A 19,740-nucleotide genomic window follows, 5' to 3' on the forward strand; every position below is an offset into this window, starting at 1 on the left:
GGAATGAATCAGAGAGGAAGTAAAAATCAGAAGAGAGCACGAACACCAAAGAGACTCAGTCCAGGCACACAAGAGGCTGAGGAAGGAACCTAGGATGGGAGATAAGAAATTGTTCTCTTCACCCAGGGGTGAGGACCAGAGAAAAGCTGCAGAAGCCACAGGAGCTATAGTATAAAAGTGCTAAGAGCCCAATCCCTGTAGGGGAGATTAGCAGGCGTGGTTTAGAGAATTAAGATTCACAACAGTGATGACTACCCAACTATTCCTTAAACAACATTCTGATCATTTGGCTTTACATTTGAGGCAGCGAGAAGGCAAGGTGAGGAAAGAGGTGAGGAATCCCATGAAACCGTCATAAGACAGAGTTTGAATCTAAACTATCATTCACTAGTAGTAAAAATATTGGTGAAAATAAATGTAATCTCTGATGCATCTAGAAAATAAACACTTTAATTCTGAAAAATGAAAATTATATCATTTACCGAAATTTTAAAAATTAAATAAATACATGAAAATGACCTAAAACATGTCTAATGTTTAAGAACTTGTAATTTGTAAAGTAAAATGCCTCTTTATTTTTGCATTTTCTTCTATGTTTGCATTTTCCCCCTTAATTTTTTTTTTTTTTTTTTTTTTTTTTTTTTTTTTTTTTAGTTGTCCTTGCCCCAATTCTAACTTTGTCTTAGCAGCACTGAGAAAAAAGAGCCTTTCCACACTCAGTCCAGGGAGAAGGGGAGGCGGGACGTTTAGTAGCAAGCATCATTGTGTTTTTTTGGCCAACTAGGGCTAGAGGAGCAGAAGAACCAGAGCCGAACCAGGTGGAGGCGGGGGATGAGGGGCGTCCAGACAGGGATGGTTGAAGTTTCCCTTAAGTGACTGCATGTAAAAGAGGGACTAGACCACATTCAAATGCACTTAAAACATCTTCCTAATCAGGGCTGATATCCCCCTCAAGTGTGTGTTTCTAACACTTTCATTTGAATGAAAAATAGGCTTCTTGCTTTGTAAAGGCTGCTCTAAGATATATACTGTTTGTAAGATATCAATGTAAGATTTGTTTAAAAGATTACATTAAAACTGATAACTTGACAGTAGATATGCTAAAGTTAACAATATGGTTTTTTATTGCTGCCACATCAATTTTCAAAGCAACTTAGTTCTGGAGAAAGGTGTTAACCTGCTAAACAAGGTTTTAGCTAATTTTGAAGTCACCTTTGTAAAAAAGGGCTGCTGCCACTGAGCCAATCCTTAATCTGGCATGCAATAAAAGAAGCAACTTTATTCTCCTTTTAGATGAACAATTTGCAAACTGGAGAAACACAACCTCCACGCACGAAATGCAATTTGACAGCAAACCAATTTGACAGCAAATGCAATTTTCCTGGGAAACCAATCTTCAGAAAGAAACCCCAGAAAGTGGGCACCCCAGAAAGTGGACTATCGACTCAGAGGCACTTATATAAGAAGAAGTGCCCGCCCTGTCCCTGATTGGTCCACTTTTGTGCAAATGTTCATATTTCATTTTGATTGGGCCAACTAGCACTGTCCCAATGACCCAGAACCACACATCCTGATTGGTCATTATGGAGCCACTTTGGTCAGTAAAGATGAGAATGAGGATCCCACGTGCAGACTGAACCTGCGCCTTTTCCCAAAAAGGAAGCCTGCTGCAAGTCCTCTGCAAACAATGACTGCTAAATTCTGATCATGCTGATTGGGCTCAGTTACGAAGAGTCCACCTCATCAGATACAGCCATTCTGGGATCCACACCTTCATTCCCCGTGTGGTATGGCCGACAGAAATAGGCCTCATTCAGTCAGGTTGTAGAACAATTCTCCCTTTAATTTAGTGGGGATGTGACCGCCTTAGTGGGGAGGCCCGCAGGCGGTCACACCTGAGCTGTCTGAGCTCAAGGGCGATAAAGTGGAGGGACAGGGAGTGTTGAGAGTCGATGCAGGTGAGGACGCCGTTTTCAAGGGCTCCCCACACTCTCAGTTCCGCTTGCCGGACGAAAAGTGTGATACCTGGAGGAGGTGGCTCGGTTCAGACAGCTGTGGGAGAGGCCGTCTAGGGAATGCTGGCAGGTCGAGCCACATGCCCGAAGGCGGAAAATGGGAGAGTGTGCTGCGTGCAGGACGTGTATCTGGTTCGCTAGTCCGTGCACAGACCTCGGTGAGGGGCGGCCGGGAACAGAACTTCAAGGACTGCTTGAGGGCCGGGCGACGGGGAGCTGAGAGACTCTGAACGGGAGGATAAGCGGTGAGCGGAACACGGCTGGCGTGGAACAAAGGAGCACTCGGGCGGGGGAAGCCCCACGAAGGGGTTCGGTTTACTGTCCAAGCGCCAGGGAGCCTACAGCCGGGAACAAGCGCGGCAGCCGCAGCAGGCGGCGCACCTCCTGAGGCCCCGCCTCGCCGAAGGCCCGCCCCGCCTAGGCCCCGCCCCATCTCCGGCCAATGGGAGCCCGGGATGTTAGCAGGTGGGAGGTGCGGCTGCGTTGCTACAGCCAGAGCTGGGCGGTGGCGGGCGCTCCCCGAGTGTTCAGGAGCCCGAGGCGACGGCGCGATGGAGGAACTGGAAGGTGAGGGGATGGAACGATACGAGCCGGATGGCTGGAGGGAGCCCGGAGCAGTTGCGGGGCCATGGCCGCTGGTACAGGGAAGGCGAGGACAGGTTCGGAGAGGCGGACCCCGCGGTGCCTCCGGAGGCCCGGGCTGGCGGGAGTCCGACAGCCCCCGACGCCGTGAGGCTAGTGACCCCCGAGCTCCGGCCTCGGACGCTCTTCAGCAGGGATTCCCCACTCGGAGCCTTATCACCCCTAGCAGACCCCTGCAAGTCTCTTCCGACCATTTTCTGCCAGATTTTATTTATTTATTCATTTATTATTATTATTTTTTTGCAAAGCGAGCCCTTCGTGAACGTCCACAGCTTTCCCACCTTCAGCGTTTGCTGAGGCCTTGGGGTGTGTCAGCCTCCAGCGTCTGACACTTTCCTTGGCCAGTTTTCCTAGGTAACCGTTTTTTCCTTTTTTGCAGCATCTTCTGTAGGAAGGCTGCCAAGAGCATCTTCCAGCGAAGTGTCTCTGGCCAGCTTTAGAGCCGGGACAATAGATGAACAGAAGGATTTAAGGGTTTATTCACGACTCTGTAAGGAAGAGCCAGCATTGATTCCTCCTCTTTGGGTTTATCTTTGTGCTGTAACCATGACTCCAGATTTTGCTTTGTTCCCAGTTCTTTCTCTTTTTTCTCTATTCTCTTTACCCATGTTATCTTCTGTAATATAGCATTCGCCCAAAAACAACAAAGGGAAAAAACATGCCCAATTAGCATCAGCAACAACAATTTCAAGATTCATTTTCAAATTGTCCTTAAAGCATTCCGATGAAGAATAAGCCCGCGGCATTGAAAGACCCCGTTGTCTGGATGTAGCTCTTTTCCCCCTCCTAATAAGATTCAGGTGGAATTAAGGATAAGCGGAGGCATTGGGCCTCTAGTCATTATTGCATATTAACGAATATATTATTTCAGATTGTGTTATCAAGGGAAAAGTAGTAACTGCAGTGACCTAAGCTTACCAAAAAGCAAATGTAATAAAGAACATGATAATATTTCATGCCTTTACTCCTAGGTGAAGTTCTCAAAATACCTCGAGGATGAAAATAAAGACTTCTGATAAATGTCTATTTGTGGGTAGCTGTGGTATATTAGAACTAATGAATTTCTTGTTCTTGCTTACTTAATTCATTTTTGGCAGACCATTCAAGTTTCTATGAAATAAGTATTATAGTGATAGTACTCCTTACTTTCAAGATACTTCTGTTTAGAAGACTCTTGAAGGAAGCTTTTTAAAAAATGAACTTTAAAATAGTGTTATAGCATACTAGGATATTCTATCTGGGATTCTCACAAGAGTATTATAATACCTTGTGAGGTCACTCTTTTCAAAGATCAAAACTTTGAGTCTTAAGGTTACCATTCAGTAATTCATCTCTGTCTTCATTTCATAAACGCAGGCACAATGATAGATAATTTTGTGCCCTATTGGAAGTTAAAATCTACCACCATGAAGTTGTCTAAGAGACATTATATAGCTGTATTTGTGGAAAGTCTGCAAGACAGTTTGGTATTAGATCCATGCTTCTAGTTGAAAACAGTTACCAGGCTAATCTTGATTGTAAAAATATGTGGATCCCTGAAAAACTTCTATTATTGTACTCTTTCTTATAACTTTATTTGTATGTGCGACCTATGCCACTTACATTATTTTTGGTTTTCCTGGACCTTTGTTTCCTAGATTGTCAAGAAATGACCTATGAGGCTGAACGAACACTGTATTTCAAAACCAACGATTTCTTATGATTTTCTATAAACTTTATCTGAATACTTTTGCATTGTATAGGTAATTAGAGCAAAGCCTTTCATTTCTTTTCCGCTGAATCTAGTGACCTATAGGTATATCTAAGGCTACTAGAGGTAGTTCTAGGTATGGGAGAGTTCCCAGTCTTTCATAAAGCTGTAAAACAGAAATGGTGAGCCCTACACAGATTTTTTCCATATATATGCATTGCCATTCTTTTCATAACACTTGATAAGAGGTTATTAGCAACAGTCCTCCTGGACTGTTGAAGTTAGTGGATCTCAGTGTATTGCCTCTAAAACCTGATGAGAAGTCTGATTGCTCTTCTCCAGTGTAGGCCTTGATCTCGTGGAAGACTGCCATCCTGTCCCATTAGGGTTTCTTTTTGTTTTGCTTTGTTTCTAAAAAAAAAACGTAATAGTTTACTGAATAAATTTTCATCTTTATTAGTGTATCTAGCATTCACTGTTTTTTTGGTATGAGTCAGATGCTTTAAAAACAATGTTTTGGAGCGGCCTGTGTTTGGATCCTTGCTTTGTTTCTTTTTAGCTCTATAGGTTGTACAGTTAATCTGAACTCTAGTTTCTTTATCTATAAAAAAAATGGAGCTATTAAATACCTATCTGCTTAAGTATATTAGTTATTAAATGATGTAACATCTATAAAGCATTTAGTGAAGGCTTAGTACATAGGGCCCTTTAGGACTTGTTCATTGAATGGATAAAATCACAAGTGCATTAGGAGCTGAAAAGTGGTTCGGTATAGATAAAACATAGCGTTCTTGGAAGGGGTTGGGGGCAGTCTCACTAGATAAGTATGGAAGCTGGATAATCAGAGAAGGGAGAGGCTGGAAATTCACATGTGGTGAGTATTTGAACTAAGGAAAAAGCAGGAATTAAAAAGGGAGGAGAGATTAGAAGACATTTGTGAGCTGAAAAGATGAGATATGACTGTTGGATGTGAGTGGGAAAAGGAGTCAAACATAAAGCAACTTGAACTGAGAGGTAATATTAATATCTTTAACCAAGAGGAAGGCCAAGTTTGGAAAATGAGGTAATGAATTTGGCTTTCAAAATGTTCTGTTTGTGCAGTACTTGGGAGAGCTGGTGGAAAGTCTCATGGGTACTTGGAAGTACCTCTCTGGAATTTTTAGTTTAGTAGTAATCAGCATAGAAAAATGATAGCAAATGGGTGCATTCACCCAGGAAAGCTGTATTTAACAAAATGAGAAAAGAAACTTGGGCAAAACAGATGCTCTAGGTTTGAGCAGGAAGGGAAATTGAAGTGTGTGTGTGTGTCTGTGGGATGGGGGTCGAGGTAAGGTATATTTAAAGAGGTTTAAACATTATCCAGAAGGGGCAGTGGGAACTAATATTTATCATGTGCCAGAAAGAAACCTCTGACCCTTGGTATTCCTAGAGATCTAAATACTAACGAGGTCAACCCCTGCTTAGTTTGAGATCTGAAAAACTTGGGCTTAAGGAAAGGCAAACATTGAAGCCAAGAGAGAAAAGACTTTGACTTTAAAGATGGAAGGGACTGATCAGCACTAATGCATAGAAAAGTCCAGTAGTGTGAGGATTTAAAAGAGGCCTTTGAATTTGATAGTTAGTAGATGAATTTTAAGGTCTCTAATGTCTTCTCACCCTAATCCTACCCGCTTCCCAAACACACATACACATAGTACTGTGACTGCTCTCTCCCCTTACTTTGCTCTATTTTCTACATTGTGCTTATTGCCACCTGACATTTTATATGTTTAATTGTTTTTTACTGATAGTTTTCCTATTAGAAGAGTAGAAACTTCATGAGATCTGGGTCTTTGTTTTCCTGATCAGTATTTGCTTACCTCCTAGAACAGTTCCCATCTCATAGATGCTCAGTAAGTCTGTACTTGTTCAATCAAGAAGTGGATCTGTTTTAATACAGTCATTAAACTAAATAAAGCTTGCCTGCAGGTTAGATAGAGAGTGAAGTGAGAGGTAGTAGAGAGGAGCTAGTAATTGCATTTCTAAAAATGTGCTACTTGACACATTGGTCCTAAATATCTCTGAGAGGGATGAGGGTCAGGGGTGGGGGGCAGAAAGAATTTCTTTTAGGGAAACAACTGCACACTGAATCTCTTAATCTCTTTTTTCTACTTTTGTTTGTTGTTTATTTGTTTCTTAAGATTGAAAAAGTTCTGTTCTAAGAAAACCCATTTGTTTCATCTAGAATCTTCCAAACATTTTACCATGAAGCAAGGGATAAGGGTGATTGGTCAAAGTAGTAGATGACTAGTGAAGTTCAGACTAGGTAGAAAGGGAAGTGCAGCCAGGGTCAGGTTATCCAGAATATTCAAGTCACTCTGAAATCAAGAAAGAGATTTAGGGCTAGGTAGAAGGTATAAGTCTGTGATTGGTGAGGGAGCTTGAGGATTTTGAGGGTCCAGAGGAGGACCCTGGTTTGTTAACCTGAAGTAGAATGGAGGGTGAGGGCTTTGTGTTCATTAGTTAAGTGTGAATGTTGAAATCTAGGATGAGCTTAAAACAGGAAGTCCTGTGAGATACTCAAGTTTATTGAACTGGAAGTAATGTGATTTTTCAAAAAGGTTGTAGGGAGAAAGTTGATGTAACAGATGACGACGTGCTTCAGAAAGAACGCTTGGTGGGTTTTACAGGTTGGGTTCAGATGGTGAGGAAACAGACATGGCACACAGAGACCAGCACTGTTCTCAATGTCCAGAGTTTCTTTCCTCTTGAAAATGGTCTCTCCTATTTTTTAAATTTGTACAGTCTACAATGTCACAACTATTTTAGATTAACAGCATATTATTTCACATCATCTATATAATGTATCATATAAAGATACTATTTCAAGCCTCATCATGGAAGTTTTAGAGTTTCTAAATACAGCAACTCATAGCAGAATGAATAATGTGTGCAGGATGAATTTATAAGGCGAGATTGGCTTTTTGAGAGTATTTTATATACTTGGTTCTGTCTATTAGTTTGAATGCTTCTTCCCACAGTGTTTGCCCTCTGCTCTAACCCCTCTGGCATAGCATCTCTCTATTTAATTTTTAGACACTGCACAGTTTGCTAGCTTTTGCTGCTCCGGAGAGATTAGTGGAGTTTGCCTGCATGCCCTGGAGAGTAGTATTTTTTTATTTCATTAATTGTGAAGCATTTTTATAGGTAACATCTTAGTTGATCCTCTTAAATTTTAAGGTAGATGGAGCAGATGTTATATCCTCATTAAACTGAGGTATGATTAGTCATATAAAGCTATGCTCTATGACCAACTAAAATAAGGAAATTACAAATTTTTATCTTTATTATATTTATATTATAACTTATAAAATTTATTATATAATTTAAATTTTTCTTTAATACTATACCTCTTTTTTATACCTTTTAGTGTTAATGCTTTTTTTTCCCCTTTAAAGACCATTTGAACCAGTGTGATAATTTGTAGGAATTAATCCGAGAAGTTGAATTCAATTAAATTGTAGTTTTTTAGCTTTGTTTAACAAGGAGAAACTGAAATGTACTTTGAAGCAAGTAAATATGTGATGCTTTGTAACATTTTGGGTTGATGAATTTTTAAATCATTGCTTAGAATTTAGAGGGATACATGAAAGCTATAAATAAGCAAGCTTAATAGATGATGCAGCATGTGGCAGCCCTTTGACCATCACTGTGAAGACAGTTATTTGAATATACCTAATGTCTTTCACCCAGCAACTGGCAGTAAGTGCTCAGATAAATAGAGTTGCTCTCCCTAATTAACTTGGCCTCTGGTATTGGAGAAGGACACATCAGGAAAATCTTAGCTTTACTTTTGTAGTGTCCACCACGTAAGCCACCACAGACATTGCCTCCATCTGAGGTGGCAAATAGTCGCTATCTCCTACTGAAATAGGGCAGCAGAGTATTAGAAGAATGAGAGAACAGAATAGTGCTTCTGTTACTGTTTGACTGTATTCCCACCAATGCCTTTTTCAGTCTCCTAAATAGTTTTCTGTGAACTCACTAAATGCCTTGGAACAAATTATATGAAGTCATAATTGTACCTCATTCATGAGTTTATTTATATTCTAAAAGAAAATGTTTTCTATTTGTCATATGATAAAAGAATTATAACAACTAGTGAAATTTTCAGCAGAAAATATGGTAAAGATGAAAGGTTCAAGAATCATTTTTAGAAAATTACAGGTAGTACTTTTTGTCAATAAAATGACAATTTGACTCAATTATATAGACTCTCAGAGAATGTAGTTTTAATTATCATTTTCATAACAAAATTTGTTGCATAAAAGTGCTTGATTAATATATTAATTTTTGATTGAATATAAGTTGCAGATAGTTCTATCTTGTTTAATGAATTTGTGCCCATAAGGTCAGAAAAATCTCAACTTGCTAGACCATTGAATTTTAATATAATATGTATAAAGTATGTTTGCATAGTAACTAGGAGATCTTTTCCTTATACATCTTATTACTTCCTAATATATGGTGTTAAACAGAACAAAATTCTTTTTATCCCAGATTATCTCAGGAAGCCACCTCACTAATCCCTAATGTTATTTCTTAATGCTTTGAAGGTTAATAACATAATATTAACCTTCATATAAATTTGTTTTTTAAAGGTTCATAATTTACAATAGAGATATCTCATAAATTAAGAGAATATGATAAATTGGTTAAAAGTAAATCAGATACTTCCAACATATCAGTCTGGTCATCTCTAAATCTTAACTGCTGTATTTGGTTTGACCTGTTGACTACTAATAAACTCAACTCTTGTGCCCATTGTTGACAAGAACTAACAACACATATAAAGTTAAGAGAGGATATTAAAACTTGGAAGTTTCTTAATTTGAACATAGAATTTATTGACTAAATTCTTTTCTGTTTTAGAAAATGAAAGTGTCAAAGTTGCAGACTTACTACCTTGCAAGATTTGTGGAAGAACATTTTTTCCCATGGCATTAGTGAGTACCCTTCTTCCTTTGGGGTGTGATTGAGCAGTAATTGTTAATACTTTTGGACAACTTTCATGGAAAGAACCTCTGGAATAATTAGGACAGATACGGGCTAGTGTTCTTTGTTTAAGATTGTAGGTTCCATCTGTGTCTTTTCCATAATGGTTGCTTCCCTTCAGAGTTCAGGTGGTCTTCAAAACATCTCTTAATATTAAAATGTGCATCAGTGTTCCTCTCTTTGTGGGGATATTACCAAAAACAAAACATAAAACTCTTAGAAATGCATAATAATGTATTTAAAGGTACAGAATGATATTGTGTCTGAAATATGCTTTGAAGTACTTCAGGAAGAAGCTGAGATAGATGGAAGAGATTGCTAAAATGTAATTGTTGAAGCAGGCCGATAGGTAAAAGGGAGTTCCTTACACTGTTTTCTCAGTAGTTATGTATGTTTGAAATAGTCCAAAGAAAAATGATCAATTACAGGTGTACCTGAAGTATTCTATGCATTCTTTAGATAGTTTTAGAAAATTAGTATATACAAATAAAAGCAGTTTTAACTGATTTTAATATAAAATGGTCATCTAAACAGACAACAAGGAAAAAATGTCCATGTACCTTATATTTTGTACTTTCAAATATAAATGTACATCTGTTAATATTTATGTAAGGACTTTTCTTTGAATATAGATCCACTGCTTAGAGTTTATGTGGCATATTTCATCCTCCTAATATTTCCAGTTTGTTTCTTTAAACCGAAGGGAGACAGTGATCCATAAATGTCAGTCTGACTATAAACTCCTCTTAAATGACAACTCTTTTATTAATTCTTAAAAACAGCTTTCCCACACTTAATTCAGTGATTTGTAAAAATCAATTCACAATTTTTCAAATCATTTTTAAAGCATTCAGCTGAGTTTTTATAGAAAAAATGTTCTTTTTTGTCCTCATTTATTTACCTAATGTTTTAATTACATAACATAATTACTAACAACTACAACTTGTATAAAACCGCAGCTTTAGGGACAAACATTACATACTTTTGACATAGACAACTCAGTATGAGAATAGACGTTGACTAGAAAGTCACCTGCTAGCCTCCCTTTTTAATATTTAAAATACTTTATTCTAATAGCTATAATTACAAGCGCTTATTTGTCAAAATGAAAACAAGACTGTAAAACCATTGATTACTAATTGTGTATTGAAAAATACGAGAGGTCCATGACACTGAACCAACCAGTTTGGAGGTTTCCTCTTGTCCCAGGTTACATTTAACAGTTCCAAATTGTTCAGTTAGTGTTTATCAAAATGCAAAAGAAAAAAGTGCATTTAGGCCCTGGCCGGTTGGCTCAGTGGTAGAGCGTCAGCCTGGCGTGCGGAAGTCCCGGATTCGATTCCCGGCCAGGGCACACAGGAGAGGCACCCATCTGCCTCTCCACCCCTCCCCCTCTCCTTCCTCTCTGTCTCTCTCTTCCCCTCCCGCAGCCGAGGCTCCATTGGAGCAAAGATGGCCCGGGCGCCAGAGTGGCTCTGGTCACAACAGAGCGACGCCCCGAGGGGCAGAGCATCACCCCCTGGTGGGCAGAGCGTCGCCCCCTGGTGGGCGTGCCGGGTGGATCCCGGTCGGGCGCATGCGGGAGTCTTTCTGACTGTCTCACCCCGTTTCCAGCTTTAGAAAAATACAAAAAAAAAAAAAAGTGCATTTAGTACACTGATGTCATCAATCAGCATCTTTTATTTAGTGGAGGAAGAAGGATTATTTATCCAGTAGGTCAACTGGAGGTCAGCTAAGAGAATTTACGTTATAGTGTTCTTAAAATTAATAAATATGTGGATGATTAAATGAATGAGTTGGCAACCATATTAAGAAAAATACCTGTGAGAGTGGAACACTGGATAGCTCAAGAAAAATCCTTGAAAGAGTGGTAGAAACTTTGAGTTCCCAAAGGGAGGAAAAGGATGATGGTGGAGAAAAGGACACAAAGACATAAATCTGACCATTTTTGTCCTATTTTGTTACTTTAATAACCCAAACTACTTCTGTTTTATTAACTTTTGTAATCGTAAACTAAATGCATTCTCCATATACTGTTTTTAGTATTTATTTGAGGTATTTAATGATGAAAATACCTTTCTCCTCACTCAGATAGCTTTGACGTGGTAACATTAGCCTTATTCTTCATAGTGTGAAACTAGGAGAATATTAAATAAGTCAATAAAATTTTGAAAGAGTATACTTTTCTTATAGTGAGAAAAATAACTAATAGCATTCTTTGTATGTACATTTTAACAATTTTAGTCAAAGCAAGTTATGTCTTATTTATGTATTATTATTGTTTATTTCATCTTTAAACTGGTCTGAAATGACAATTTAAAGTATTTTCTTCTGTAGAATTAAAAATGATAACATTGCATTTCTTCTTCTTAACAGAAAAAACATGGACCCATTTGCCAGAAAACTGCCACTAAGAAACGGAAGACTTTCGATTCGAGCAGACAAAGAGCTGAAGGAACTGATATTCCAACAGTAAAACCTCTTAAACCTAGGGTAACGTATAACCTTTGAATGGTGTGAATCTTGCTGCTGTGTATATATTTAGTGAAAAAATTATAATTATCTGTTATACTAGGATTGAAGAATAACCAGAATTTTGTGCCATGTTCTCAATTTGCTAATGATCACACACTTACTTATTTTAGACTTCCTCAAAGGAGAAGTCAGACTACTGTCTCCAACCTGAACTGGAGTTTATAGGCTGGAAATGATTCAAAGTCCCCTTCACCTGTTCCTTTTAAGTCATTGCTGATTACCTCAGTTATAGCCAAAGTATGTTAAAGCCTCTCTTACCAGTAGTGCAATCCCTATAGGTCAAAGTAAAGTTATTATGTATTATTTATAGACATCTTGCATGACAGATATTGATGATCCTGATTGATTGATGGTCAGTATCTGTGATCTTATTATGCTCTATGAAGGGAAGTTTTATCAATTGTTCAACGTCCACACACAGCCATTGTCAGCTTTCTTTCTTTCTTGTAATCATAGCAGCAAACACCCTATGATAATGTTGCTTTAATACAGAGCATTATATTGCTAAGAATAAGTCAGGTATGTATCTTGTCTGACAAAGTTTTAATGATTTTGTTTATTGATTTTACAGAGGGAATGAATGGGTGGAGAAGCGAGAAACATCAACGCATAGTTGTTTCACTTTAGTTTTCATTGATTGCTTGTCATATGTGCCTTGACTGGGCAAGCCCGGGGTTTTGAACCAGCAACCTCAGCATTCCAGGTCAATGCTTTATCCAGTGTGCCACCACGGGACAGGTAGAAATAGTTAAAATTTGAGTATCTCATTGAATAGGTTTTTGAAACAAAACCCTGCTTTCATTGGTAATAACTTCTCCCAGTGGTAGAAGAAACCATTTCCCTATGGGGCAATTAATCTTACTAATAAAACCATTTTGTAATAGAAAAATTAGATTTTTTTGTGTGTGTGTGTGTGTGTGTGTGTGTGACAGAGACAGAAAGAGAAACAAAGAGGGAGAGATAGGGACAGACAGGAAGGGAAAGAGGTGAGAAGCATCAATTCTTCATTGTGACACCTTAGTTGTTCATTGATTGCTTTCCTATATGTGTTTTGATGAGGGGCTACAGCAGACCAAGTGACTCCTTGCTCAGGCCAGTGACCTTGGGTTCAAGCTGGTGAGCTTTGTTCAAACCAGATGAGCCCACCAAGCCAGCGACCTCGAGGTTTTGAACCTGGGTCCTCTGCGTCCCAGTCCAACGCTCTATCCACTGCGCCACCACCTGGTCAGGCTGATGTTCATTTTTATATTTTTATCTGTTTATCTAAAGGAATTGGTAAAGTTTGAATAAGATAACTTCATTATTTGAAGTTTTTCTTGTCACCTGCCAGATATATAATTGTGTTAGCTTTAATTAGTTTAGAAGATAAACTGCTGAAACCTTCGGGAGCAGTATAACATAGTGGGTATAATAACGGTCTCCAGAGTCAGACTGCCTGATCTCCACCCTGGCCCTTACCATGTTGTGGTACCCATACTTCTGTGTATCTGTAAAATGGTGCTAGGAGTTGTAGCATCTATCTTGTGGGGCTATTATAGGGATTACATAAGAGCACCATGGCAGTCTCCTAGTAAATGTTATCCTGTGCCTTTCCTGTGGGTTTATATACTTAAAAAATTCACCTTCATAAAAAAGTAAAAGCCATTGATTTACATTATATAGTTTATATTCTTGCTACTTAAATGGTGTCTAGAGAGCAATAATGTCAGCACTATTTGGAACTTGTTAGAAACACAGTCTCAGGTCCCATCCAGACATATTCAATTAGAGTCTACATTTTTACCCAATCTTTGAGTAAATCATATGCATATTAAAGTTTGAGAAGCAGTGTGGTAGATGATTTTGAACATTGTAGTGTAGTTCTCAGTATCTTTATATCAAATTCACAAGCACAGTAGAGCAAAGCAAATCCAGACTACTCCATTTTTGCAGAGTAAAGGTAGACAAAATCCACAGACCCCAAAATGGAAGAGCTGCCCAAAGCAACTGAGCCAGGAGGAGCTCCCCGTAAAGGAAGCACAAGAGGTTGCTGGGGGGCCAGTTGCCCCAAATCTGAATACTTGCATCTTACAGGTGAAGGGTGTCCTTAGTTCAGATAGTTCCTTGATGATGCGGGGTCTTATCAGGAAGTCCATGTCCCTCGTTTACTGCAGCCAGGGCAGGAACTGCAATGAGCTGCAGAAATTGGCTAGCCAGGAGCCAGAATGAGTCCAGTGGGAATGGACTGGTGCCAGGAGGGAGGAGGCAGAGAGAAGAGGTCCAGAGCTGAGAAGACCAGCAGTGGCAGAGGCTCTCAGAGAGCACTGGCAAAAGGAGACACCCTTCCTCAGGGTGCGGAGCCTGCGCATGCAGGGCGGTGTCTTGATTGAGGGAGTGTGGCTGGTGCCATCACCCTCCTGACCCGTATTGTTTTAGAGAAGCAAAAGGGTAGTCTGATCACACCAGAGGCCTTATTTGCATCTGTATCTGATGCAGCAGAGAAGAGAGCTATTGGTTGTATAGACTGGAAGGCTACCGTGGGCCTCTCCTTCTCTCTAAAACCTCTTGTAAATAGCTGCACCTAGAAAACCTGATTCATTCAATGATGAGTAATAAAAAAAAACATTAGCTCAGCATTGATACAGATACTCTAGAAAAAAAGAAAAGAGGGCAGCAAGACTGACCAGTAGGTGAGTAATTCTCATTGTGGCAGCAAGACTGACCAGTAGGTGAGTAATTCTCATTGTGGAGTGGGTGAATGTTGTGATCAGACATTGCACTACAAAGAAACTTCAATCACCTCAAAGTTGGAAATGTGCTTATAGTTAGTTAAGATTTTTGTATCTGTATTCATGAGAGAAGTGGTCTATAAGTTTTGCTCCAGTAAGATGAGTAGGAAAGTGGTTATTTTGTTTGTTCTTTTTTAAAAAAAAAATAGTTTTTAAAAGACTGATGCTATTTTTTTTCTTAAATGTCTGCAAGAAATCAACAGGAATGGCATGTAGGCCAGGAATTCTCTGTGTTTTTTTTTAAGTAACAGATTCATTTAAAAAATATATAAGACTTGTGATTTTCTATTTCTTCTGATATTTTATAGTGTTTACTAAGGATATTGTTCATTTTATCTTAATTATAAAATTTATTGCCTGACCAGGCGGTGGCGCAGTGGATAGAATGTCAGACTGGGATGAAGAGGATCTAGGTTTGAGACCCCGAGGTCGCCAGCTTGAGCGTGGGCTCATCTGGTTTGAACAAAAAGCTTACCAGCTTGGACCCAAGGTCACTGGCTCGAGTAAGGGGTTACTCGGTCTGCTGAAGGCCTGCGGTCAAGGCATATATGAGAAAGCCATCAATGAACAACTAAGGCAGGGGTCCCCAAACTTTTTACACACGGGGCCAGTTCACTGTTCCTCAGACCGTTAGAGGGCCAGACTATAAAAAAAATTATGAACAAAGCCCTATGCACACTGCACATATTTTAAAGTAAAAAAAAAAAAATGGGAACAAATACAGTATTTAAAATAAAGAATAAGTAAATTTAAATCAACAAACTGACCAGTATTTCAGTGGGAACTATGGGCCTGCTTTTGACTAATGAGATGGTCAATGTCCGGTTCCATATTTGTCACTGCTAGCCGATACAAGTGATATGACGCGCTTCCGGAGCCGTGATGCGTGCATCCTGCGTCACTGGAAGTAGTACTGTACGTGAGGGATGCCACGCTTTGCAGGGCCTCCAGGAGCACAGGATGCATCTCATTGACCACCAGTGAAAGAGGTGCCCCTTCCGGAAGTGTGGCAGGGGCCAGATAAATGGCCTCAGGGGGTCGCATGCGGCCCGTGGGCCATAGTTTGGGGACCCCTGAACTAAGGTGTTGCAACGAAAAGCTGATGATTGATGCTTCTCATCTCTCTCCGTTCCTGTCTGTCTGTCCCTATCTATCCCTCTCTCTGACCCTCTTTCTGTCCCTATTAAAAACATTATAAAGTTTCTTTGTAATGTTTTTTTTTCTCATGTTTGTACAAACTGGGTCCTATACTGTTTTCTATTCTTGATAATTTGTGTTCTTTCTCTCTCTCTCTTTTTGACTAGTCTTGCCTTACTAGTGTTTTTAAAGAACCATCTTTTGACTTTGTCAATTCAACCTATATTCTTGATTTAAAAAATAAAAACAAAATAGTTGAATATTTCAACAATATGACAAAATAAATCTCTTCTAGCACAAGAGCCAGTATCATATTTAGTGGAAAGATACTTAGAAGTAATTCCATTAAAGTTAGGAACAAGATTAAGCTCGAGCCTGACCAGGTGATGGCGCAGTGGATAGAGCGTCGGACTGGGATGTGGAGGACCCAGGTTTAAGACCCTGAGGTCGCCAGCTTGAGCGTGGGCTCATCTGGTTTGAGCAAAGCTCACCAGCTTGGACTCAAGGTCGCTGGCTCGAGCAAGAGGTTACTCGGTCTGCTGTAGCCCCATGGTCAAGGCATATATAAGAAAGCAATCAATGAACAACTAAGGTGTTGCAACAAAAAACTGATGATTGATGCTTTTCATCTCTTTCCATTCCTGTCTGTCTGTCCCTATCTATCCCTCTCTCTGTCTCTGTTTAAAGAAAAAAAAAAGAGATTAAGCTCGAATCAATATGGTAAGTACTAGGCAATAGTTAGATAATAAAAATAATATAGACGTATGAGGATTGGAAAAGGGGATAAAACTGCCATTATTAAGTGATGAAAACCCAAAAGAATCAACAATAAATTACAACCAATAGTAAGAGAAGTCAGTGAATACACATAAATTATGCCTGACTAGGCTGTGGTGCAGTGATTAGAGCATTGACCTGGTACGCTGAGGACCCAGGTTTGAAACCCTGAGGTCACCAGCTTGAGTGTGGGCTCACTGGCTTGAGTGTGGGATCATAGACATGGTCACTGGATTGAGCCCAAAGGTTGCTGGCTTGAACCCAGGGTCACTAGCTTGAGCAAGGGGTCAAGGCTCAGCTGAGTCCCCGAAGTCAAGACAATATGAGAAAATAATCTATGAACTACTAAAGTGTCACAATGAAGAATTGATGCTTCTCATATCTCCCTTCCCGTCTGTCTGTCCCTATCTGTCTGTCTCTGTCTCTCACACACACAAAAAAGAGAACACATGGAAATTACTAGGTTTTATATGTCGTATTTTTAACAATTTATAACAAAAATGAAGAAAAGACTCTTTATAAAAGAACACCACCAAATATAAAATATTTAGGAATAAACTTATGATAATAAAGGTATTAAACTTCCACAAAGAATACTTGAAAATACTACTGAAAGACAAATGAACACTTCTTCAAATGGAAATATATATTGTATTCTTGGATAGGTAGAATTAGTATAATAAAGATATTTTAAGTTTCTTAAGTTGTTTATTAATGTAATGTTTAATGTTTACAGCTGAACTAGTCATTTAAAAAATGTTAAACTAATCTTAAAGTTCATGTGCAAAAATATACATGCAAGAATAATCAGAAAAGATTATGAAAAAAGCAGAATAAAGTAGGCTCCCTGACCATAGAATAAATATGGTTATAAATATTATTATGAAGTCTCAATATTTAAAATACAGATACTGATACAAGGGTAGTCACAACAATGGAACAAAGGAGAACATTCAGAAATAAGCCCAAATACAAAAGAAAGTACAGTAAAAGTATTATCCCAGTTCAGTGGGGAGAAAAGTCCATAAAGGATAATGAGACAGCTGAATAGCTATGTTTAACAAAGAAATAAAGGGAAAGCCATATGTCACACTGCCCATCAGGATCAATTACTAGTGATTAAGAGATTTAAAAACTTCTCAGTGAAAGTTCTGGATGGAAACAGGAAGATTTCCATTTTACTTTGGCATGAAATTTGGCATTGCTAACTGTGACTGCAAATCCAGAGATGATAAAAGATTTGTAAATTAAACTACATTTGAAAATGAATCTTCATATCAGAAAACCCTTAAACAAGGTCAAAAGACAAACAATTGTTAGGGAGGATTGGGGCTGGTCTTCTCTCAAGAGTTACTGGAAATTGTTTAAGAAAAAAAAGTGACCAATAACCTAACTACTGCGGACCAGTGCGGCTAGTAATTGTCCAGGTCCTGAGTTAGAATGGTGTGGAATGAAGAAATAAACTCAGAGAGAAAAAGGATGGGATCCGGAGGCCTCTGCAAGCTGATGGCAAGCCAGAGCAAAAGCAAAGCCCCGGGTCTGCTTTATTATATAGTGCAAAGCCATATGCAAATAAGGAAGTCTCCCATACAAAGTCACATTTCCAAGGCAACCCAAGAATTCTCCCAAGTGCAGAAAACCCTCCATCCTGCATAACTGAAATCAGCCAACATCAGAACAAAGGGTGAGATGAAGGGCATGTAAATTGCCTCTAGCAACCTAATCAAGCAGGTGAGGTGGGGGGGTGGGACAAGGAGAAACACTCAGCTTCATAGCCAATAAGGAGGTGTGGGGAAAGAACTTAGCTTTAGCTTAAGCCTTAAACTGGGAGGGCTTTGCCAGCTTGCAGTCTCCCACAACCTAACAGATAAGTTGACCAGGAGTATAAACATTTCACAGAAAAGGCAATACGAATGCTTCTTTTTTTCTTTAATTGAATTCATTGTGATGACATTGGTTCGCAAAACCACACAGGTTTCAAGTGTACTCGATTTGCACATGCATCATGTACCCTCCACCCCGAGAAAAGATGCTCAATCTCATTCATTAAAAGAGAAAAAGGCTAGTTAAAGCCTTAGAGAGAGCTCTCTTTTACCTCTAATCAGTTATAACCCAGAAGCGTGATAACATACTTGGAGAAGCTGGGAAAACGGAGATACACTCTTAGTGAAAGCGCAAATGCATATGACACCAGGAGACGTCAGTTTAGCCATATCTATCACATTTACTATCTTAAAATTGCATTTTAAAATTTTACATAGACTGTAAATGCACAAATTTTATTTTGTAATTATAAATTTGGAAAGGAAATCACTTAAGGACTCCTGATAAGAAAACATTTAAAGTAATATGGCATTTTCTCAGTTTTTATCTCAATATATTGTAAAAACAAGTTTTTTAAAACTAAACTTTTCTTTTTTTACTAGCCTGAACCACCAAAGAAACCATCGAACTGGAGAAGAAAACATGAAGAATTCATTGCCACTATAAGAGCAGCTAAAGGCCTTGACCAGGCCCTGAAAGAGGGGGGCAAGCTCCCGCCTCCTCCTCCACCTTCTTACGATCCTGGTAGATGGGGCGTTGTGAACAGTCATGCTCATGTGGGGAGAAAACACTGATTTAGACATTTTATAAATTTTAAGTTATTAAACTTAATTCATAATAGTGGAACCTGATGAAGCATAATCTTTAAAAACTTTGCTACAAAATAATGGCGATAATAAATATTTAGGCTTATTAAGACACATCAGTGTTGAAATGCATTATCTTTTTATCTGAGTATTTTAAACAAAGCATTATAATATCATTTTTAAAAGTATTGTAGAAACTATTAAATGTTAATATTCCAGAAAACATTTTAACCATGTTCGCTGTGAATTGAAATGTTATTCAGTAATATCCAGACAGTTTTGTTGCCTAGTTCTTTGGAATCTTCTCATCTGGGAAGAAAAAAATGATAATATTGCTTCAAAAATGCTACAATGTCTATGAGGAATTGCCATATAAACTGATATACCTAACTTAAGCCCTAAATTTATGTATTATTTTCTTCTTCTTATTGTTAACAAAAGCAAGGCAGGATGCTAGCAACCCTGTTTGAGATATTAAGATACTAAAAGGTTTAAAGTAATAGCACATTTGA

The 19,740-nt window shown here is 38.8% G+C and overlaps 1 protein-coding gene across 2 annotated transcripts in view; it reads left to right on the forward strand.

The window, feature by feature from the left end:
* The first annotated feature begins 2,455 nt into the window (after nt 1-2,455).
* ZC2HC1A (zinc finger C2HC-type containing 1A) overlaps nt 2,456-19,740 on the forward strand; it is a 42,452-nt gene continuing 25,167 nt past the window's right edge. For both annotated transcript variants that reach the window (XR_010730242.1, XM_066266361.1), the window contains exons 1-4: nt 2,456-2,582; nt 9,259-9,332; nt 11,758-11,874; nt 19,025-19,166. Coding sequence is in view for 1 of the 2 variants with exons in the window: in XM_066266361.1 (XP_066122458.1) it covers nt 2,471-2,582; nt 9,259-9,332; nt 11,758-11,874; nt 19,025-19,166 (445 nt within the window). In the remaining variant the exon portion in view is untranslated. The remainder of the gene's footprint in view (nt 2,583-9,258; nt 9,333-11,757; nt 11,875-19,024; nt 19,167-19,740) is intronic.

This window comes from Saccopteryx bilineata, chromosome 3, assembly GCF_036850765.1.
Source record: "Saccopteryx bilineata isolate mSacBil1 chromosome 3, mSacBil1_pri_phased_curated, whole genome shotgun sequence".
Lineage (NCBI taxonomy): Eukaryota > Metazoa > Chordata > Mammalia > Chiroptera > Emballonuridae > Saccopteryx > Saccopteryx bilineata.